Genomic DNA, 23,733 nt, shown 5'->3' with positions numbered 1-23,733 from the left:
AGAGAAGCCGTGTCGCGTTGCCAACTATCGTCTGAAGTATCGTATTTTCGATAGGCAAGCGATAGTTAGGTACATTTTTATAAAAGGGTATCGATATTTTGACGCTTTGGTAAATTTCAAGAGCCCTTTTTTTTGCGCGAAAGCTGTCGGACAGAACGGGCGCAGCAGCGCTTTCTTTTTCTTCGCTTGCCGAGACGCTGCGAGCGCGTCTTGTCAGAGAAATATAACAGAAAAATCGTAAATCACGACAAACTCGAAACAGTGCACGATGCATTGATACAAAATCGACGTAAATCAATAAAAGAAATTGCAAAAAAATCGCGTTCTAGTAACTGACGCCAATAATAAAAGAAATAAAATCAGACGGCGGCGGCAGCAGAAGAACGTAAACAAACGTAAACGTGTGTAAATCCATAAAAAGCAACAAAAACAATTGAAGAAATCAAAAGAAGCGCCAGCCATGGCGACGCCGACTGCGACGACGGCAGTGGCAGTGGCAGTGGCAGAAACCGCTAAGGCAGCGCAGCCAGCAGAATCTCTTTGGATGCTGATGGACATTAACGAATTTTTGTAGTGCTCTCCGGTATTTTTGTTTTTGTGTTCCTCGGTGGTGGTTCCAGATAGATGTTCGTGTATAAATAGCAATCGGCGGATAAATCAGCACAGTGAATGGTAAATGAAACTAAAACTAGAAAATAAATGGAGAAAGAGGTTACAGCTACAGTTAGCGCTTTCCACTTATCGATCTGCAAACACCTGAATTAAAGACAAATAAAAGCGCACAGCGGAATCATCTCATCAACATAATCCGATGGGGCGCGATTAAGGCTGCGGCGCCGACTGCGCTGCGACCGCATTACCGGTAACCGGTAATTAGTCTGCAAGGCCGTCGGTGCTCGAGCCATGTCTTATACCGTTAGCTGAAGCAGTGCAGGTTGCAGGTGGCACAGTGGTTGCGGAAGAGCATTATTTCATTAAAATGTATCTGTTTAATTTTAAAATAATAGTCGTAAGCATTTGTCAGTTTTATATAAATTAAGTTTTAAAAAATTTTTAGTTTTAAAAAAATTAATTAATATTAAGGAGAGATAGTAAGTCATCTATTTTCAGTTTAAAATAATGTTCGCAAATGTTACTTTACTTTGTATAAACAACTAAAATACAAAAACCATTATTGTTTTGATGTTTTTTGTGATTGTTTTTTATTAGAGATAAGAAACTGATAAACACGATCGATTAGTCATGACTAAATTGAAAATTGCCGTTATCGCTTTTTGAACTTTTGACTCTTGACTAATGGCTGGGAAGTGATTATTTTCAAAATTGTTTTCACTCATTATTGGGCGATTTCAGCCACTGTGCGGGTTGAAAGTTCAGGCTCGTTAAATGCAACCGAGCCCGCCCCTAGCAGACTGCTGCGAAACTCCTCAAATAATGTCACACGACGTCGGCTACGATGGTGATGGCGTTGATATAAACGAGATTAAATGACACCCGCACCAGTGCGGCAATGGGCGTACAAGTTAATCAAGCTGCACTATTGGGAACTAGTGTTAAGTGGGCCAGACTACCAAGTAGCTCCTCCTAAATTACCAAAAGAAAAAAAGCCAAATATGCGATTGAAAATAAATACTGGGGATTCTGGGGAAATGAATTTCTTCTGGCGCCCTCTCTTTCTCCGTTTTCCGTATCTTGAACTCATTAGAAAGTGTTGAGAGAAAACAGAAACAACAACAACCACAACCACAATAGTAATGCTAATGAAGCCAAGCGTGAAACGCTTTTTTTTTTTTTCGAAATTCGTTCCAAAGAAGTGGCCAGAAAATAAAAAACCATAAAAAATAGACAGCAGCCGCCAGAGCAGCAGAAGCTGGAAAATCAGTGAAAAACGCTAACCAAGAAAGAGAAAAATCCGCAGAGGAAAAAATAAATAAATTAAACCGAAAACCAAAAACCACCATCAAAAGTTGCCAACTTTTTCGACCGCAGCCAGCAGCAGTGGCAGCGCAGTCAACGGCGCAGCCGGCAGCGGCGTCAGCAGCGACGCCCGACTGCAGCCAGCGTTGCGCTGGCAACAACAAATAGCGGTATGACATTTGTTGTTGTTTTTTTTTTGCAAATTTTTTCCATTTTCCAAATAAACAGAAAAAGATACAGTATCTATTCTGTAAGAGATATATATTTGTATAAACTTATGGGTTAAGTTTAATAAAAATGAATTATATGAACTTCTGGGATTTAAATCTTAAATCTTATTGACCCCAAGTTTGGGTTCTAATGTACGGAGGGCAGACTGTACCTTTCCTTCATTCTCAAACAGTCGTCTGAGTCCCAGCCACAGCCAAAGATACACACATTCAAGCATATATTTACTTTCTGTAGATGATTTCACTGTTTGGTTTGTGATTTTGCCAAAATGTGGACTCAGCACAATAAACCACACAAAACGAGAGACAAAAACTCGAAATGTAGTGCAAAGTTTGACGGCAGCCGGAAAATTCAGATAATTCAGAATAAGGCCAAAAATGATTCAGAATCCAAATCCCACTTGCCCAAAATCCCGACCAAAGCCACCGATTATTGGATAACTAATTTCGTGGCAGAAAGTGGTGGATTATTTGGGCCCAAAAGCCCAAAAATGTTAGTACGAAAGTGGTGGCTGATTTGGCTCATCATTTTGAGACAATTTTTTGAGTTTTTTAGTAAAAATTAGTTTAAACTTTAAACTGCTTTTTGGCCATTCATCCGTTTAAGTGATAGGCAAGTGTCATCCCCGCATTAAAAGCATAAGCTTTAAGCCCATCTGAAAGGATGTTGACGCCGAGCCACCCCCAGGACCTCCCATTTTTTGCCGCTTCCTTCTGATTAGAATTCTTTCCGGCCCTAAAAAGCCTTCCTTCATCCCCAATCGCTTCGAACTGCTGCAAGTGTAAATGATTTTGCAAATTGAAATGAAAATTAACGGCCACCAGAGTGAGATGGCAGAAAGCTGGAAAAAAATTGAAGAAAAACAAATACGGCAGGGGGCAATGGGGGGGGGGGGGGGGGCTAAATTAAAAAAATTAAACAAAAAGCGATAAAAATAGACAGAAAATTCGCTGATGGCGCTTGCTGCCTGCCGGCCACTGTATTCGGTTTCAGTCGAAAGCATTGCCTCAAAAGTACACTTTGAAAAAATATGGACTACAAAATATTATATTTTAAATTTTAATTGCCATCTAATCAAGCCTAGTTTTTGGGAAAATAGAGTACAAACATATATTTAATTGGTTCTAAAAAAAAAAATCATATTATTATTATATTTCTCTCCCTGTGGGCCAAAAGGTGGGTGGCCATTCCTGGGTGGTGGCATTTTGGCATCATCGGGAAAAGGAAAATGAAAATTGGAAGTGGAAGGGGGAGGGGGAGGGAGAGGAACGAGAGGGAGAGGACAGCAGGAGCAGGAGCTTGGGGGATGGCCTAGGCCAAAGGAAGGCAGACAGGACACAGAATAAGCCGGTATATAGTGGTTGTCCTTCCATGTCCAGGCATTCCACTTTCCTATCACCCTCCCCTCCCCTGCCCCCCCCGCCGGAGTCCACGCCTTCGACCTCCCCCATCAAAAAACTTCCGTGGCACCGGCTCCGGGTAGGACTACGGCTACGGTTACGGCAGCAGCGACAGCGACTACGGATGCGAAAGCGGCTGCGGCTGCGGCGCTTCGGGGGTTAGTTATTTTTGGGGACGACAGCAGTAGCAGCAGCCCTGTGAGCTCAGGACTCGAGCTCAGGTCGCAGGACATGTGTGTGTCTGGGTGTGTGCCAGTGGTGGATGCCTGTGGCGAGGGCAACGTGTGTTGTTTCACCTTCGCATACCCGGCTCCGGGCCTGTCCCGGCACTGTCCATAAAATGTATATGAACTATGGAATAAGCGAGTGATATAAGCGAGGAAAGTCTGTGAATGATCTGCTCGAAGGAGGTCCTCCTTTTAAAGCGTCCTGTCACTTATCCTTCTGACCATCTGTCCGTATCACGTCCTTTGTTCCATCGAGCTGTCGGCCCAAAAAAAGCACCAACTTGGCGAGATGTCGATGAATTTTTGTAGCCTGCTTTCTGTTTGCCAACTTCGAAGGATTTTCTTCACATCTGTGATGCTGGTGTGTGTGGCTGAGTGTGTGCCAAGTGTGTGTGTGTCTGTTGGCAGAAACTCTCCAGGACACACACACACTCTGGGAGCACAGAGAGTCACGCATAATACACATGCAAATGTCAAAGCTACCAGGCTGTCGCCATAAGCGTAAGCGACACTTGTGCCACCTTGCCACACCCACCCTACTCCCACCACCCATCCATCCCCTTCAGCCCCTTAGCCCCTCAGCCCCCCCGGCGGCTATGGCCATCGGCGAGTTTTAGCGGATTTTGTTTGTGTTGGAATGAAAATCGTTGTTGTTGCTGTTGTTATTGTCTGTCATTCCACGCGTATTCTCTATGCTCCTCTAGCCGCCCAGAGGCGTGTCAAGGGGGGATGTCGGTTTTGGGGGCAATGACAAGAACTCTCTTTTATTGAAGTGTTTTACAGTTATCTGTAAATTTAAATGTTTTTAATTATTTAATGTGAAACAGTTAATACTCAAAAGTTATCCCCCTTTGAGCCCAACTGTCGACGCCCCTGTCCGGGCGACTCTAGGAGGGTTGTTGCGGAATGGAGCCAGAAGAGGTGTGTGCTGCGTGCGAGTGTGTGAGTGTGTGGGGGCTTCGAGGGAGGGTGTGGTGGGTGAATTTTGAAAAACTCACCACCGTCTTTTGGCAAACCGCCTTCTTCTTACTTCTTGCCTCCAGGCTCTCTTGCTCTAGGTTACACTGAAAATAACCTTAAGAAGTATACCTGAAATATATGATTTTTATGTTAAAACGCCTTGACTTTAAAGGCCAATTTGTGTTGGAAGTTATTCCAACTTTGGGTAGAAGTATTTGGGATTTGAGGAATAGGAGCTACTCTGGCCTCCTTACAGACTCTTTGTTTCCCAAGAAAACTTTCCTCCTTTCTGGTTTCTGTGAGACGCTTGTTTGTTTGACGGCTTGTCCTGTCCTATTTGGCAAATTGTTTGGCACAAACAATTGCATATTTTTGCAGGCTCTCGAAATGCTTCTGACGTTCTTCCGGTTTTGGGACTTTCTTTACTTTTCTTTCTTTGCACAGCCTGCGGGTAAATACCGTCGCAGAAGCGGCGAAAAGAGAAAGGCGGAAAGGGGGAGGGGAGATGGAGATTGAGATGGAGACAGAGAGACAGAAATTGCGGTACTCAACACGTCGTCCCTCATACTTCCTTTTCCCTTTTACAGTTACGCCTCTCTCTCCCAACCCCACTGTCTCTCGCTCTCGTAATCTCCGCTCTCTCCGTACTGGCTGACAACAGTTACAATAACAATGGAGAGGGGCGAAAACAAAAACAAAAACAAAAACAAAACTTGCGAAAGGCTTCCTCAAACGCTTTAAGAAGCTTTGTTTTTGTTGTTGTTTTTGTTGTTGTAGCCGGTAATCCGGCGAAAGAAGGATATGTTGAAGAAAGTGCATTCCAAAGATATTTATGGATATTCTTAAGATTTCTGCTTAGTTTAAACCTTAAAGCTTAAAAATAAAAATATAATTGATTCTATTTTAAACTCTCGGTCCCAACTGAGTGGCCTTTTAAAGACAACCCTTTTTTGGGAAAAGAATCCAAAGCAGGCATTCCTCGAATGCCTCCCGCTTGTACTTTCCTCCTCGCCAGCTTTTTGGCCCCGAAATCCTCATCCAGAGCTTCCAGGCTCTGCCACATTCCATCGGATATAATAAATGCCAAAATGCGATATAAAAGGCGGGCAAAAGAAATTAAAAATGCAAAGCAATGTAAAGCTCTCGCAACAGAAACAATGGGATGGAGCGCCGAAGCGGGGGACGCAGGATTCCCAGCAGGACGAAATTATCCTTTGTGTGTATGTGTGCTGGTGTGTGTGTTTGCGGTATTTGGTCTAGTGTGGGTAAGCGCACACTCACACACACACACACACACAGCAAATTGGTTAAAAATGTCAAACGAGCAACATTCCTGGTCTGCTTTCGGCCTTGTTGGCCCAAAAACAGCAAGCTAGGAGAGTCGCCAACTAAACCGAGCAGTTCGGTTGTTTCCAGGTTGTTTCACAAAGAAAATTGATATATTTTGGAAATAAAACAAACATGGAATGTCACTTACAGTGTGACAGTACTAGGTGTGAACAAAACAAAGGCGGTGGTGCGGAGAAGGCTCAGCACTTGCCACAAAGTGTCTTAAGGCTATAGTGCTTTATTTTATTTAATTTGTGGCTACTGAGACTCTCTAAAACAAATCCATTAAAAATACAGTGGGAAAGGAGCCCATTCAGAGGATAAAAAAAGAGTATCTAGGAGATAAAAGAGTATCTAGACTCTCTAGAGCCCTTCTCCGCGCTTCTCAAAAAATGTTCCTAAGAGTTTCCAGTTTGAATCCCGAAATTAGCCAACTCCGATGGATCGAAAGGCATAGCCTTGACATATGCAGTGCTATATTCAATATGTGTGTGCCTCTTGAATGTCTTGGCCTGGCTCCTGGCTCCAGCTCATCCCCATTCACGTCCCCATCATCGCCTCTATCGCCGTTAAACGGGTTCGTCATCATGGCCATAAAACTTTCTTTTAGTTCTGGTTCTGGGGCTGGGTTCTGGCCTTTGTTTTTGCTTTTGTTTTTGTTTGGTTCCTGCCGCAACTTTCGCTGATTTCCCATCTCGCTTTGGCATTGGCCTTTTAGTTGATTTCCGTCCGACACGCTGCCTTCTCCTACTTTGGATGACATTGTTTTTATGACGCGGCCTCCGCCCTCTTCCTTTCCACGCAGACAAAGGATATGCTCCTACATATACTATGTGAATTGTGTGGATGTGCACTGGGAGCCAACTTTGTTGGGGGGGCTCTTGCTTCTCGGTTCTTGGTTCTCAGTTCTCGGTTCTCGGCTTTGTGCGAAACTGATCCCATTGCAACAAATAGCACAAAGGCCTCCCAGGCCGGGGATGGTGATTTTGATGGGCTGCCAATCAGCCACACGGCCGATGTGCTTTATTGACGCGATGGCCAACAGCGGACGGCTCGGCCTTGGCTGGGCAATTTGGGTCAAACGCCTATCAGTTTTGTTGCTAATTAATTCCATCTAGATTCTAGGTGCTAGCCCGATGAGGGACTAGCACTCGAGCCCTTCTCTGCGCTTCTCAAAGTGCTTTCCTAAGCCCAGTATAGAACCCTGAGGAGAATCAAGACCCTCTCTGCGCTTCCCAAAAACCCATTGTTGATCCAAATTCCAAATTCCGTGTAAAAATAAATAACAGAACTTAAATCCCCGGACACAGCCGAACAAATGCGTACTGATGCGTGGATGTCGAGTGAACATTTCAGCAAATTGTCCAGCCATCCGTGTTGCGTAAGCGGAAGGTCGCGCTTATAACCAGATTCCTGTAATTAGAATTCCCATTAGCGGATTAAAGATTCAAAAATCAAAGGTTGGCGCAAAAACGAGCAAAACTAATTAATTTACCGGATCGCACGGGGAGTTGAAGAGTTGTCCAGTGCAGTCTATTTCCAGTTAGCGGATAAAACCCCCCTTTAAGTTTTAAATTAGCTGGAAGCTGGACAAACAGCATTATGCATTCCCCCGCCCTACAGTTGACTTTTCATTAGCATATTCCTCCTTTTAAATGAAACTGCTGTAACTTGCTGTAATCGGCTGCCTTTAAGCAGCGAGATGAATAAATCTTAAAGTAAACCTGGGCCCACAATTATAATTTAAAATTCCGGCCCACTAAACCACTGGAGGCTAAATAGAGTGAGCGTGTCGCATAATGCCGGGCCAGAAACTAACCGAGAAGGAAACCGAGCCCATAGCCAGGGGCTGGGCCACAAAGCATTAGCGGGTCGTTGGCGAAAAGCGTTGGCTCCCCGGCCACCAAATGGGCCCCTCTGCCACCAAATGTTCCGTGTGTTTACCTTTCCCAAAGCGCAGGCTCGCTTCCAGCCACCATCTACCATCTATCCGACCCGACCCACCCTCGACCTGGTCGTCACCCTTCATTCCTCTCATTCAAAAAAACGTAATAGGAATCTCATTAAAATTAGGAGGAACAGTTTCGTTTAGGTGCCTCCTCTGCGCTTCTCAAAAAATCCAGCTAGTGTCCGTCTATACCATCTTCCCAGGACTGACTCAGTTTCAGAAGCAATTGTTACATTTTGGCAGCTTTTTCTCCGAGTGCAGAGCCTTTGTGGGGCTAAGCGGTGGAATTTTTTCGGGGCCTGCTTTTTTTAATTGCTTGGAGGGGAGCACGTCACGAATCCTGAAGCTATATAATAAGGCGGAAAGGAAGTGGAAACCGCAATCAGAGTGTGCGGCACAGGCCCAGGTTTATAAAGTTATTCATAAACGATGACGACGACGAGGAGGTGGAGGTGGAGGTGGAGGAAGGTGCTGGGATGGTGGAGGGCAAAGGCCAGTGCAATTAACCCCTGGGGGCAACTGCAGTTTCCGTGGGTGAGTGGTGAGTGGCGAGTGGGTGAGTGGGTGAGTAAGTGAGTGAGTGTGTGGCGCTGCCCACCTACCTTTCAGCCACCTCATCCACTAAATGGGCGAAAATGCGAATATAATTTATTCAAAATTGCAGCGACAAAAGCCGCAGCCGAAATCCAATTGCGAAATATGCGGAAAATGGTCCCATAATCCAAACAGTTGCCAGTGGAGAGAGGCCTTTCCATCGCCGTGGTCCATCTAAATATAGATCGATTTTCCCGTACGCCCGGTTTTGCTTTTAATAGACTTTAAGTAAACGGATTCGCAACGGGCAGGGCTAAATTTAGTATGGCCAGAAGCAAACAGTCAACAATCTGGGGTACACAGACCATCAGACCATCAGACCATCGGGTTACATGCCCAATCGATCTGAGACGTGCCAGATGCCCCGCGAGCGGAATTTTCACCCACGAGGGCCCCTCTACGCGCTTCTCATGCAGGCTTCCTGGTCGCTAATTGCCCGTCCCTTCCCTGTTTTCGCTATACTTTATTCACTAATTACATACCGAAACGGGGAACAGCACAGCCAACCGGCAGTAAACAGGATGGCACTCAGGTCTTGATGGACTCCTCGCCCATCTGCTCCAGTTCGTCGGGATCGGCGCAGCACTTCCACGACTCCTGCACGCCAAAGTGGTAGATGGTCTCGTGGAAGTAGTTCTCCCCCGGGTTGATGAAGATGCGCGGAAAGTCCGGCTGGTTCACGGCATCCGGATAGTTCTGCGGCTGCAGGCTGAAGCCGGCGTGCTGCCAGTAGCGAGTGCACCGCTTCCCCAGGATCGGCTCCTCGCCGTGCAGCTCCTGCGGAAAGTTGTTGGCCGTGGCGAAGCGTATGCTGGGCTGGTTGCTGAAGATCTCCATGAACCGGCCGGACTCGGGATGAAGGAACCGGCCGACATACCGCGTTATATTCGCATCGAACTCCTTGTCGATGGCGTAGCACACGTCGTAGCCGGGAATGAAGCTCTTCTCGAACTGCCGCACTCTGTCCCCCATGAAGACGGGCAGCCGGATGTCGTAGACGGAGTCGGTCACGTCCTTGAACTGGCCCGTGGTTAGGATCTGCCCCTCCAGGGTCTCCATCGTTTCGTCCGATTCAATGGTTATCCGGTGGCCGAAGATCCCATCGAGCCCCGTGTTCTGGCCCGCCAGGTTGAAGTAGATGTGGTTGGAGATGTTCACCGCCGTGGTCTGGTCGGTGGTGGCCTCGATGCGGATGAAGAACCTGTTGTCGTCGTCGATGGTGAAGTGAATCATGACGGCCAGGTTGCCCGGAAAGCCCTCGTGGCCATCCATCGACACATGCCGCAGTGTCACCCCGTCGGGCCGCTTCATGTGCAGGTCCCAGATGACCTTGTCGAAGCCCACGTAGCCGCCATCGATTTGGTGCTTCTCGTCCAGGTTCTTCGAGACAATCACCCGCCGCTCGTCCATGATGAACTCCCCGTTGTTGACCACGTCGCAGACCCGGCCCACACAGCAGCCGAACTTGTAGTCGCGGTACTTGCTGTAGCCCGCCACATCGTCGAATCCCAGGACCACGTCGGCCGTCTGGTGGTACGCATCTGGCACACTGATGCTGTGAACGGTGGCGCCCAGTTGGATTATGGACACCGAGAGCCGATTGGTGTTCGTTATCGTATAGCGCCGAATCACCTGGGCCTGCTTGTTGAAAGGATTCACCGCGATCCCAAAGATGTCCTCCACAACCTTGACCATGACCAGAGAATTGTATTTTGGAATTTGGAATTTGTTCAGAAGAGAGAAATTTGGATGCCTGTGGGGTAGTCAGTCCGAATAAAAAGTTTGATGGGAGAACGAAAGGGGGAGTAGTCCGGGGCCTAGTCCAGAGCTAACTTTCGTGAGAAGCGCCGAGAAGGGCTCGGAAATCCTTTAAGCTAGGAGCTCATCGAACCAACTCCCTCGTACCAGTCTCCCTCCATCACTCAGATAATTGATTTTGGCCCGAAAGTCGGGTAAATAATTAATCCAGCACCGAACTGAATTGCTTCTGACGGCTTATCACAAATCCAGTTGTTAATTGCCGCCATCAAGGCTGTTTACCAGAGATTCTTTGTTATTGCCCAGATGGTATCTACCGCCAGGAGATTGTGGAATCGAGTGCATGTGTCACCTGTTTGAACATCGCAGAGATATGGAAACTGTGTGGCAGGCAGGAGCTGGCTGCAGTGACTTATCTTATCGGGCAGTGGAAACACTAAAAGAATTGAATAAAAAGTTCCAGGTGTGTGATTTATGGGGCGATCCAGACCCGAACCCGAGCCACAACTGAAGCTAATCAACGAAATGAAGCGAAATGAGCGGCCGGCGGGATCATTATTTTGCCAATAACCGTGACAGGAATTATCGTCATTTATAATGGCAATAACTGAATAATTGAATACGCTGCGATATGCGACAGGGACGGAACAAGGGAGTAATTGCCATCAATTACTCTGCCCTTGCCCCACTGCGGCTTCTTCGACAGCTGCGTGGCTTTTCTACACTTGGACTGCACTTGGATACCTATTTTGCATATTGGATCCATGTCCAGAGGGTCCATCAATATGGGGCATGGTTCCATAAGTTCTTGAGTTTGAAACTTTACGTAAAAAAAGGGATAAGTTGTTTTGAATAAATGATTCTCATCAGTAGTTGATATATGTATTATTACAAGTACTTGCCAGTATTCCCCACTAACTTGTGATATAAGTCAGTTTATGAATATGGAAATGCATTAAAATATGTCGCAAATCTTATTTCATTCGTTCCATTCCCAACTCTCTATTCAGTTCACAACTTGAAGTCGAGCTCCCAAGATCAAGGTGAGTCTCTGGAGTCTCGTTTTATTAAAAAATGGCCATTAATTATCCAGCCATTAGAGGCGAGCCACACAGGTTTTTCGTCGAGTGCACAGAGGAAGAGCCCGTGCATGAGCTGGGGGCTAATGGCCAATACCTGCAGTTGGTTTTAATGGCTTTCCCGAAGTTGCCCCAGGCTTCGCCGCCCGTCCAGGACGTTTCCATTGTGGCCATTGTTGGTTCTGCAGAGTCCTCGGCTCCCATGGCACGGCTCATTGGTCGACTGTCTGATGAATAGCAAAATGGTGTGCAAATAAATGCAAAATCATGGCTCGTCATCGGCATTTGTCCATTTAACCATTTTGGCCATTGTTGGCCATTGTTGGCCGAAAGTTCAATGTCGGCCTTTGTCTTACTCGGAGAGCTTCCGTTGAAAGTGTCAGTGTCCGTGTCAGTGTCGGGTGTTGGGTGTTGGGAGCTGGTCGTCGTTTCTCACCTTTGCTATTTTGATTGGACAAGGTAAATATGTATCCTTGCCGATAAGGACACTGTTGACCTTGAAATTATAGAACTCCTGGGAGCTGGGAGCAGGGAGCTGGGAGAACCCAAGGAGTAAGCTTTCAAAAATCTGACCAGCCTGGGCAGGAAAATAATGGCAACAAACAAACAAACAAACAAATGGCTCCCCAAAAGGTCAGAGTATCAGATGTACTGAAGTTGTTTGCTTTTAATTAAAGGAAGCAGCTCCTGTAATTAAGTTTCAGTTTGCAAAACCCGGCCTCGACCTGGCCGCGCAAACCGAGAGATACCATTTCCCTCAAATTGAAAGTTTATCTAAGCTTTAATGAAGTAATCGTCGCTCGTTTCGAGACGACTTTGAGTTGCTTGTCACCCAGTTTAATGGGCAGAGTGTTCTAGTTTCCCCTGCCAGCTTTTAAGGCCTACTAGAACCAAATAGCCAAAAAGTGTCAGTGTCTTCAAAAAATTTCAAAATCCGTCGTGCCATGTTTGTTGTTTTTCCCCCAACTCGGTCTACTTTTCGAAAAACTAGTCTCTGAAACCATAGGTATGTACCTCCATTCCAATGTATCTGATGGTTTGTTTATTTTGTAATTCGTCGGCTATTAATTCCGCTCATAATAATTATGAAAATGCGCCAAATAACCATGATAGTTTTCTGGCCAATTACCAGTCTGTGCGTCGCCAGTCTGTTTTCCGGCACATTTTCCACTTTTCAAGGCGATTAGTGGGCAGATATTGAGTTCCATTGCAAAAGTCAATCGGCACGTTTATGGCCCGACTTGTTTATGTTTATATTGTCGGAGCTCGTAAAGTTTGTTTTCGCCGCCCCGAGGCCTCCGGGGGAAAGTGTATCTTCTATAAATACTGCCAATTACCTCCGGGAAGCTGGCTGGGAAAATATCTCTTGGAATGGTGATTTGGCAAGAGATCAGACTACTTCTCGATTCCATATTGACTATCGATGGCCCTGGCTTCATTAGCATTTCCAGTCTGGGGCCTAATCCCTCCAAGCTCCAAGCTCCAAGATCCAAGATCCGGATATGCAAAAATGGTAGTTGCCACTGCAACTATATATGCATTCCCTTGTACGATTTCCGTGTTGGAGCCGCCTTATCGGACCCCGGTGCAATGTCGAGCCACTGATTATGGCGGTCGAGTCCGAGGGAGGGGAGAACATGATTACTTGCCTCCTCCCCATGGGCCCCCAAACAAGTTCCTACACTGTGAAATAAACTATCTTACAAGGGGATAGTAATTGAGATTGACGGCGATTCCTACTAGTTTCAATATCTGGACTAAAATCTTGTTTAAATATATTTTTTCGACTGTAGTTCCATCTGGCTTTGCTTTACATTGGCGGTGTGGGTGACGAGAGCTGTCGGGGCTATGGGGGCTGGGAGTGCGACGGTTCCGGGACCTTAAGCTGTCCCAAGTCGTTTCGTTCGCCTGGTTGGCGGCATATTTGCATGCAAGCATGACTGTACCCCCTGTCCACCAGCCACCCAGCCGGCATTCCATTCCATCGAATAGAACAAAAACTGAAACAAACACACTGCTAGGGCTGCCTTGATTCACCGTCGGGGATTATAATCCGAGTAACAGCTTACAAGTCGCCCAAAGCAGCCAGCCCGCGCTTTCAAATTAATTCCAATTAATTTCTCTCTAATTTCTTTGTTCTTCCAATGATTCAATAGACAGGGATTCGGTTACAAGGAGTCTTCTGTTCTACTTATATATTTTAAGAATTTATTACTCATACGCACTCCCTTACATCATCCTCCACTTAATACTAATCCCAGTTTCCATTCAAACTTTCAGATGCCTGGACTTGTGGTCTTCAGACGCCGCTGGTCTGTGGGCTCTGATGATCTCGTGGTGCCAGGTGCATTTCTCCTGACTATACACTTTATATGGTAAGCACCCCCCAAAGAGCCTGGATCCTAGAAGAAACCTCTACAATAAATACATTTCTTCCTGTTCTTTCGATTCCACTCAATATACTCGGCTTGTTGTGACAGTTTTGTGATCGTTAGCGTTTCGTTGGTTATCTTTGAGTATAATACACGAATTTTAAGCGTAAAACTATTGTTCTATCACCTAATAGGCTACTTGTTGATACTTTTTTGTAAGTATTACTCAATGAACAGTATTAAATCTGTCTATCTGAACATATAACGTCTGAATTGCAGTTTCAATATGCGTAGAAATAGGGATATGTGTGATCTCGATGCGAGGAAGTATTCTAGATGCCGAGGCGAGAACCTCCATCAATATCTGGATATATCTCAAGAGCTGTAAGTGGTTGGCATTTACTTGAACTAGTTTAATTACTAACTATTTCGATTTCAGTGGTAATTCTCTTCGACATTGCCTGGCTGATAGTGGGCTCCGTTTGGCTGGGACATTACTATTCCACCTCCCCCATCGATGATCCCAAGAAGGTCTACATAGGTAGGTTCTGCTCACATAGATTAGATTTGTAGTCATTATTCTTTGATTTACAGCCATTATCATCTGCAACTGGGTCCTGGTGGTCATCACCCTGATCACCATCTGGTGCACCTTCGACGCCGCAGGCCGTTCGTGGGTGAAGATGAAGAAGTACCAGCGATCTATGCGGGAAACGGAGTCGAGATTCAACTACAAAAGAAGCAACTCCATGAATCGAAATTGGCGGCAAAGGCAAGTGAATGTCACATATTTTGTTTATTACACATAGACAGTATGGGATAGACAGTCCATAACTAATTCAAACCCCTTTTTCCAACCTTCCCACGTCCAGAAAGGTGATGAGGGCCTACCAGGACAGCTGGGACCATCGCTGTCGCCTGTTGTTCTGCTGCATGGGCTCCTCGGAGCGGAACCGGAACTCCTTCACGGACATCGCCCGACTGCTGAGCGACTTCTTCCGGGAGCTGGACGTGGTGCCGTCGGACGTGGTGGCCGGACTGGTCCTGCTCCGGAAGTTCCAACGCCTCGAGAGGGAGGCCATTGTCAGGCAAAGGAAGAACGGCACCTACGAGTTCCTCAGCGGCGTGCCCATCACGGAGCGTACCCAGTTCCTAGCACTCAACGATGCCAAAAACTACGACTTCTTTCAGACGGTCATCCACTACATGTACTTCGCCCAGGGCGCCTACGGCTGGCCCATGTACGTCATCATAAACCGGACCAAGATGTGGCACCTCTTGCCGGAACTGAAGTGAGTTGTAATTTATTTAATGTTCAGTTCTTGGCCAAAATAGTTGCTACAAACTAAGCAGGCAGCCAGAGCTCTCCAATAACCATCAATTTGGGCTCTTAATAACCCAATTACCCAATGTACTGCCAACATCAATCGGACAAAATCAAAGCACTTTACACAAACATATTATATCTGATGGAGTTTTTTGCTGCAACAATTATATTACCATTCCTCGGGCCAGTAATTGAAAGCTTTTAGTATTGTGTTTGCGTCAAAGCCTCAAATTTAATTCAATAAATCGGACATTTTATTTGTAAGCCATAGGAAATGATTTATTTTGTTGTGCTCTCCATTAAAATTGTAATTCCGTGGAATTCCCGCAAAAACCCACTCTCTGATCTGATGAAAAGGGGAAAAAGTTGCCATGCAGCGGCGGTGCAGTTTTCAGTCAGCTATTTCCCTGAAAATGTGAAAATTGCAAACACAAATATGGGCGGAAAGCCCCGCAGCCAGGGCGTAGGTGTGTCATGTGCTACACGAATAAACAAAAGCAAATTTGAGCTTTAATTAAAAAAAACTACAAGCCATTATGATGGGAAATGTTTACGCATTTGCTGTGAATCGGGAAGCCTTGAGGGGCGTTTTTCGTGTTAATTTGTGAGTTTATTTTGCAATGCATTTTCAAGGCTTCGGGGAGTGGCAGGACTCTGGCAGGACGCTCTCTCAGTTCAGTTTTATTAACTGAAACTTTTTAACGAGCAGGGGAACAAGTACATTTCCGGGCCAACCTTTTTGAGGGCGGCAGGAGTCGTATAATCAAAAGTTATCATGACTTATTTGGATATGAGATTGAATGATGTATCTTCCTATCCCCCAGATGCTTTGGCTGCTTCTGTGGCAGCGGCGACGACGCGGAAGTGATCCAGGACAACTGCTGCCTCTGCAACTACGCCGCCCTGAAGAAAACCCTCCAAATGGGCGACATCGACATCGTGTACGCCACCTACCACGTGGACGTGGGCGAGACGCCCTTCTTTGTGGCCGTCGACTACACCCACCGGGCGATAGTGATCAGCATACGGGGCACCCTGAGCATGAAGGACATACTCACGGACCTGAATGCGGAGGGCGAGGTGCTGCCGCTGCAGCCGCCGCGGGACGACTGGCTCGGCCACAAGGGAATGGTGCAGGCGGCGATCTACATCAAGAACAAGCTGCAGGAGGACAACATAATTGAGAAGGCGCTCCAGAGGAATCCCGATCGCCAGACGCACTCCTTCGACCTGGTGCTGGTGGGTCATTCCTTGGGCGCCGGAACCGCGGCGATACTGGCGATTCTCTTGAAACCCGACTATCCCACTCTGCAGTGCTTCAGCTACTCTCCTCCTGGAGGACTCCTCAGGTGGGCTTGGTCTCTTCCTTGTTGGTTTTCCGATCTGTAGTTTGTTGTTTCGAATTGCAGTATGCCCGCCGTGGAGTACTCCAAGTCGTTCATCACCTCGGTGGTTCTGGGCAAGGACGTTGTGCCCAGGATCGGCCTGAACCAGATGGAAGCCCTGCGAGCCGACCTGATAAATGCCATTCAGCGGAGTGTGGATCCCAAGGTAGATGTCCTTTCTCTGACACCCCGATAGTACTATTAAAATTTACATTCTCTTGCCCCATTTTAGTGGAAAACAATCTCCTGCTCAGTAATTTGTTGTGGCTGTGGACCGGAGCCCACCTCCGTGGTGAACATGTCCGGCCAGGACACGCACATAAACCAGTATCAGGAGGTACTTCCCACTGAAATCTCCCATTCCACTGGCTGGCCATTCCAATAACATTGTATCTCTGAACTCTTCCCCAGGAACGTGGCACTGCCCGGTCGACCAGCGCCCATCCGACGGATAGCTCGATTGCTCTGACGTTGCACCAGCCCTTGTATCCGCCCGGCCGCATCATCCACATAGTGCGGCACCATCCCAAGGCTGAAGAGTGAGTTGACGATTGGCCAGAAACGAAAAGAAGATTCCAAATTTAGAATTAAATGCGTTAATCCGAATCCGTATCCGCATTTGATTCCGCCTCGACCCCAAAGCCCGTGTGATTTATTTGTTGTCGTTTTGTTTGGTTCGAATTGAGATCCGAGTTCGCCAAAGATCACAGATCCGCGTCTCTGACCAAGGTCCGTGCTAATTGAGGGGCTTATCAGCTGCCAGCTGCCTCCAGTGAGAGTCGCGAGAATGCCGGACTGATCCGCAACTGACTCACCGCCATGACGTCAGTTGCTTAGACTTGAGCTTCACCCCAGCGCCCCAGTACGAGAAATGGGTCATAAATTGAGTATTCATATGCCAGGTGTTCAGGAGTCCTACTCATTCGCTAGACTATTGATACTGGGGCCTGTCACATCACCCACCAAGCTCCATTCACTCCCATTCGATACTAGCTCTCAGACCACTATACTCTCTTGCCTGAAACTAAGTACTTTTCTCGGTGCATGATCTGGTTGGCACCTGGGGGGCACTGAACTCCACGAGTATTGAGGTCGGGCCCTTCGCGCTCCGCCACCGAAACCTCTAATTTCTGTCCAAAGACTGGCATGCCCGTGAGATTTATGTAACTACTCGTACGAAACGTGATGTCTCAGTTACTGGGACCATTAGAGTGTAGTCCCATTAACTCGAAACTCTGAATTTATTTCTCCACAACATTTTCTCATAAATATAACCATCTTTAGGGCAAGTCCAGGCCTAGGAGAGGAAAGTCCAGCCTAAGAACTTATTTGAAATCCGAAGACAGCGCATCACATAGTCGGCTATATCTCGACTACTCTCACTTGTTAAAGTTTTGGTTTGTTTTTCGTATTGTTTTGTTCAAGATTTGTGTTGCTGAACGTGTTTTTGTTGAAAATTTGTGTTTTTGAACCCCCGAGCCCTCCAAAAAGCCCTCCCAAACGTAATAGAAACGAAAATAATTCTCAAAAATATTCTTTCAGGCAAAAATACGACAGTGGTTGGAGGTAGGCACACACACCCACACACATCACACACCCATACGTCCACATATACACCTACACCCACACAGCTACAGCACAGAGTTCAGATTCAGATACAAATCGCATCCAACAGATTGAAAGATGAAGAGCTTGAGAGCAGCGCTGCAGTAACTGAACATCTATCTCTATCTTTGTTTATCTCTCTCTCTCTCTCTCTCCCTCTCCGTCTCTCTGTCTCTTTCTTTGTTTCTATGTCTATCCTGCTCTTGCTCGCGCTCTCTCTCTTTCTTTCGCACACTTTCTCTGTGTTTTTGATTAGCTTGTTTGGTTTGTTGTGTGTTCGAAAGAAGAATCTATTAAATTTCTGTTTTAAGATACTATCTCATAGAGTTCTTGTATAATTTTTGCATGTTAATTGTTGCATGTCTCATTCCATCCCTTTCTTAGAATCTATCTCTGTCTTTGTGTCTCCCCCTCTCATTCTCTCGTTCTCTGCCCCCCCTGCTCACACTCACACGAGTTGTGTCCTTATCAGTTCCTTTTTAGATTCTTAGAGAATTAGAAGACCCAGCATGAATTTCGATCCAAAACTTTCAGTAAAAATCATACTGGTAGGAATCTCAAGCAGATTTCTACGATATTAAATATATATATATAGCTTTTTGTGGTAAAAAATCGATTAGCAGAACTCTGTGTAATATATCCCCATAGAAAGTAGTTTGTATTTCATTTCGAAAACCTTTAGATAGAAACAGATTCTAAATGCTGTTTTGTGTATTTTTGCAGAAATGTCCTGAAGAATCGGGAGCCCGTCTACCAGGCCATCTGGGCAGACTCCACGGACTTTGACGAGGTGCTGATTTCGCCGGTAATGCTGCAGGATCACATGCCCGACAAGGTCCTGGCCGCTCTCAAAAAGGTAATTTCAGAGTTCGAGGACGGGCCCAGCTCCTCGGAGCACAGCTACTCCACGGCCAGTTGATCTGACTACTTGGACTGGAGTGGAATGGGAATGAACATCACCCTCCTAGTACACCACCCGTGGTCGTCGTCGTTGTCCTAGAATCGTATATATATATAGTCTAACTATAGTCCCTAGAGCAACGTATCTATATAGAGTACGCAGCACCGATATAGTTAGTCCTTGTGTCTCTACCTTGCCCACTAGTCCAGACTCTGTTCATTGGGAAGGAAGAAACAAAAAACTACTTGAAACTTGAAAACTAAAAACTAAAAACTAAAAACACCTGAAAGAAAGCCACTTGAACACAAAACCACACTCCCTCAGTCATGACAAGCATAAATGCCCAAATATCTTATTGTATCTAGTCTAAGAGTTATCGCTTATTGTTTATAGTTTTGAGTAATGTTACATTTACATCTTTTTTTTGTATTAATTTATTGTCGCTTAAGATATTTTGATTTAATGTCCTCAGATACTGAACCGATACTTAGCCAGCACTTGCAAACCTTAAGGTCCAGATCCAGATCCAGTCCACTATTTTGTATTTAAGGCCTTGACAACGGACTTGAATCTTTACAATTACGCCTAAGTTGTATATTTAAATTGTTTGTAATTTTGTTTGTAATTCACTTAAGTACTCCCCGTGTCTGTCCATTAACGAGTAAGCTGAACAAATGTAATTGCATTTCGTTTCCCAATCTCTGTGTCACAATGCTCTCCGCGAAATATCTCGACTTTGAGTCGAGGCCCTGGCCGGATTTCAACTGGATTGATTTCTTTATTTTTACGATCAATATACACCAATTTTTATTTTGAATTATGCTTTTTATTATTTCCGACACCTAGGCGTCGAGTGGGTATCTGTGCAGTTCCCCATGTAAGTTCCCCATGCTCTGCTAGAATTTCAAGGTTTCAGTAGCTGTTTGTGGATCTTGGACGCACTTGGAATACTCACCGCTAGTATCTGGTTTGAATTTGTTGAAAAATGATCATTTGATTTGAGTTCTTTATGCGGATTTGGTTTGGTAAGTTTATTGATTTCGAATTTTACACTCCAAGCCCACTAACCACTAACCACCAACCACAAGCCACCAATCACAAACCACCGACACGAACACGAAACATCTGCTGCATGGGAATGGTTGTTGTTGTGAAGCTTATGTAATGGCTTAGCTGGGGGGAGGTTGGGTGCTTAGACGCCAGTGAGAGAGTAGTGGCTAAAAGGATCCTAGCTAAAAGGACCTCCGTCTATCCCCAAAGTCCCAAAACCTAATTAAGTCGAACTTTGTGTACAATTTGATGAACTTAATAACGCTTCTTGTTCTGCTTCTTTTCGATTTCGAAACTTAACGATTTTCGATACAAATACGATAAATACGATCGTTCTTACCCGATGATGTGCACAGGTCGTGTCTTGTAGAGATCGAACCGTAAAGGCATGTACCTCTCGTAGACGTAATGATAACACGACAGTAACTACAACTACAACAACTACGACAACACAAAATACTGATACCAGGTACAGCTGCCCGCCTACTTCTACTTCTATATTAGAATAAAATAACAGTCAATCTCAAATTAAATCATTAAACAAGTGATCTAAAGCAACTTTCCATTTTGCTCTCTCTCTAAAACCAAACAAAATTTCTTATGTCAACCGAATTACAAGTCTCTCTCTCTCTCTCTCTCTATCTCTCTCTATGTATATTTTCTCTCCCGCTCTCAACCTAACCTCAAACAAATAAAATAAAAACAACCCGTTAATTTTTGTATAATCTCTAAATGTAATTGAACTCGCTGTGTATGTACAACGAATATCGATATTGTGTCTCGCACCCGTAAGCTCCCACTGATCACAGATCCACCCAAAACCAGAAAAACACCCACTCCTCACCAAATCGAACTCTTAATCCATATGCGCAACTGTACCACTCACTCACCCTTTGACTCAACTGTACTTAGTCACACGCTATCTGCATATGCATCTGTCTCTTTCACTCTAGCCCACTGTCCGACTGTCCACTGTACATACATACTTGCATACTTGCATACTTGCTCGCTTTCTCAATCTCTCTCGCTCGCAACATTCGTCTATTCGTCTCTTTCTGCATTTGAATGTAACTGTATAAGCTGTATAAAGCATGATTGATCGGTTCGATTGCTGGATAAATAATCGATTATTTCGATAAATTAATCATCAGTCAAGCAGTTATCGCAGAAGAAGATCTAAATTTATCTAGCAATCGATCAATTAATCGACTAAAAGACACAGTAGGACTCTAAACTACGTCTAAGCTGGATCCAAAATACAGGGTATTATTTAATCCATGACACTTCTCCTCTAGGTTGTAACAACGAGTGGGCCACGCAAACCCCAGCGCCAGACATCCAATGCATTCTCCACTGCATCGAACGAGGGTCCCGAAACGGATCACCAGGAGCTGGCTCATAGCAGCACTAATGGCGACTCGGATCCAGTGAGACCGAACTCCGGAACGGAAACGGAAGTTGAAACGGAAACGAATCATGGCCGGACACACTGCAAACGGCCCTCGCAAAGTTCCTACACGAACCTGAGCAACTGCCTGCCACTGACGCCGAGTGCCCAGCACAAGCTCTGCCTGGAAACATCCTTCACGAACGGATCTGGTTGTGGAACTGGTACGATGCCCCTGCAACCAATGCCACCTCGTGGCAGTAAGGCCTCCTCCCTGGCGGGCAGCATTCTGGGCCGCAGCCTTACCCCCTATGACATATCAAGCGCTCTGGACGACAGCCTGGCCACCGTGGCTCTGCGGCAGAGTCCATCCCTCATGAGCTCAGAGACGACGGGCACAGTGATTGCTAATCACGAGCCTGAAACGGAGGACGTACCAGTGCCCCGGCTCAAAGCGGTGGCTTTCGACATGGCCCCAACCCCTCCCCCGGTCCTGCTCGGCCGCCAGTTGGAAGAGAGGTCCCTGGTCGGATGGCAGTCGGGCGAAAGGGTACTCCTCGAGCGCCAGCACTCGGAAAAGAAACCTCGCACTCTGCCCCTCGCCCAACGGCAGGCTCTGCGTAGGGCTTCGGACGCAGGAACAGGTGCCGGTGTAGACCTGCTTCACGACGACTGGTACGGACTGGCGCCATTGGCCAGCCCGGAAACGCTCTCGGAGATCTCCAGTGTCTCATCGCGCACCAGCGTGCCCATTAGCCTGGCCAACAGTATTGAGCGGTACCTGCACCACATGGGAGTGGCAGTTGGGCCCCATAAGGTACCTCTCGAAGACATCTTCGAGTCGCAGCTGCACACGCCCAAGGTGATGCGGCGGGCTCCCAAGTTCACGGAAAACCTGGCAGGATGTGCCGAGGACAGCAGAAATCTGGACCAGTACAAGCGAATGGGCCGCGTCTTTGTCACCTTTCCGCGCATCTATCCGGACCACAGTCTGGACTCCAGTGACGAAAGCTTCGAGTCAGCCTCGGCGCACAGTCTGCAGAGGCTGCCCCAGTTGCCGCAGACCTCCAAGTCGGCGGATCCGTTGGAAGGGGAGCAGGATGTGTCCAGGGAGGCTCAGCCTGTCAAGAAGTTAACCTTCAGCGATAGCGACATCCTAGCCGATGACCATTGCCTGCGACTGTGCCCGCACTGTCCGTGTGGCCGGGATGCCCAGAGCGGATGCTGCACTCGCTCCCAGCACGGTCAGTGCAGTGATCTCGCGGTTGGAACGGGCGCCAGTCTCGGACTGGGCTTGGGTTCCACGGACACAAGCTTCTACAGTGCCAATTCCTCGCTAGAGCAGGTCGTCACGCCAGCACGCCAGAATGGCGGACCCCATCTCGAAGAGATACTGATGCGTCCGGGGGTACTGGAGTCGCATTTTCCGGTTCTGGGCGGTGGCTCTGGCCTGGAGACTCCGGCCTTGGTGGCGCCCGCCTCTCCATCGCCGATGAGCAACGGGAAGCGACCGGATGTGGTCGGCGGACGGGTGAGGAAGCGGCTCTCGTCCGAGGAGTTCGTTTTCACCCGCAGCGAGGACATGCCCAGCCTAGTACAAATCGGTGATAGGAACTCTGGCTCGCCGGCGGGACGTCGTCGCAAAGGATGTGTCTATCCGGCCGGGAATAGTCTTCATTTGGATGCTGCCGCCGGCGCCGCCGCCGCTGCTGCTGCTGCTACGGCATCTCCCACGTCCATTAGCAAATTCACCCGAACCCGAGTGGCAGCCGGCTCGGTGGCCAAGCAGACGGCCGCCAATAACGAAAGTAATGTTTAAATAGTTGTAAATTGTAAGCAGTACCTTGCCTGGATTGTGAAGAGGCGATAGCACGGCGATAACAAACGATAGCAAAGCGATAACCCCCCAAACCAGTCGATAATTGTCGATTGACTAACAAACTAACATTTTGCATACCGATTACCTAGGGAAACAGAAACATTTAGCGTTAACACTGGCGATTATTATTAAATAAATGCAATATATATTTTTTTGTGCAGCAGACTCCCAAAGCGATGACAAATTTTAATAAAACGTTTTAAAAAATGGACATTGTTCTGAATTTTCTTCTGAATAAAAAGAAGCGAACCCGAAGAGTTTGAAAACGAAAGAGTTGGGCCTATATATTTTAAATCAGATATTTGTCTTGGATATGGAATAGTTTTTATTTCAAATATTGCGCCCTTCTTTAACAGCTGTAGAGTCAGCTGATTTGTACAGATC

At 46.6% G+C, this 23,733-nt stretch overlaps 2 protein-coding genes across 11 annotated transcripts; one reads left to right on the top strand and one right to left on the bottom strand.

The window, feature by feature from the left end:
* Positions 1 to 117: 117 nt before the first annotated feature.
* LOC6501973 (diacylglycerol lipase-alpha) lies at positions 118 to 23,560 on the top strand. Of its 10 annotated transcripts, none has more exons than XM_014904202.3 (14): positions 118 to 672; positions 13,724 to 13,818; positions 13,924 to 14,030; positions 14,095 to 14,199; positions 14,255 to 14,356; positions 14,410 to 14,587; positions 14,688 to 15,107; positions 15,967 to 16,491; positions 16,552 to 16,693; positions 16,760 to 16,864; positions 16,939 to 17,066; positions 18,070 to 18,093; positions 18,856 to 18,988; positions 21,379 to 23,560. In XM_014904202.3, exons 1-14 carry the CDS (start codon positions 670 to 672, stop codon positions 23,287 to 23,289), a joined length of 3,978 nt encoding a protein of 1,325 aa, XP_014759688.1. In that variant the 5' UTR covers positions 118 to 669; the 3' UTR covers positions 23,290 to 23,560. The 10 variants fall into 10 exon arrangements, with proteins under 10 accessions (XP_014759688.1, XP_014759691.1, XP_032308221.1 ...); XM_032452330.2 differs by lacking the exon at positions 21,379 to 23,560 and adding an exon at positions 20,440 to 20,607 and having other exon boundaries at positions 120 to 672; XM_014904198.3 differs by lacking the exon at positions 118 to 672 and adding an exon at positions 11,364 to 11,407.
* On the bottom strand, positions 9,050 to 10,763 carry LOC6501854 (galactose mutarotase). The gene has a single exon (XM_001966758.4). It carries the CDS (start codon positions 10,299 to 10,301, stop codon positions 9,135 to 9,137), a length of 1,167 nt encoding a protein of 388 aa, XP_001966794.1. The 5' UTR covers positions 10,302 to 10,763; the 3' UTR covers positions 9,050 to 9,134.
* Positions 23,561 to 23,733: the final 173 nt, after the last annotated feature.

This window comes from Drosophila ananassae, chromosome XR (assembly GCF_017639315.1).
Source record: "Drosophila ananassae strain 14024-0371.13 chromosome XR, ASM1763931v2, whole genome shotgun sequence".
In the NCBI taxonomy this organism is placed as follows: Eukaryota; Metazoa; Arthropoda; class Insecta; order Diptera; family Drosophilidae; genus Drosophila; species Drosophila ananassae.
Note: the sequence above shows the minus strand (reverse complement) of the source record. Positions and strands in the feature narration are given on the sequence as shown.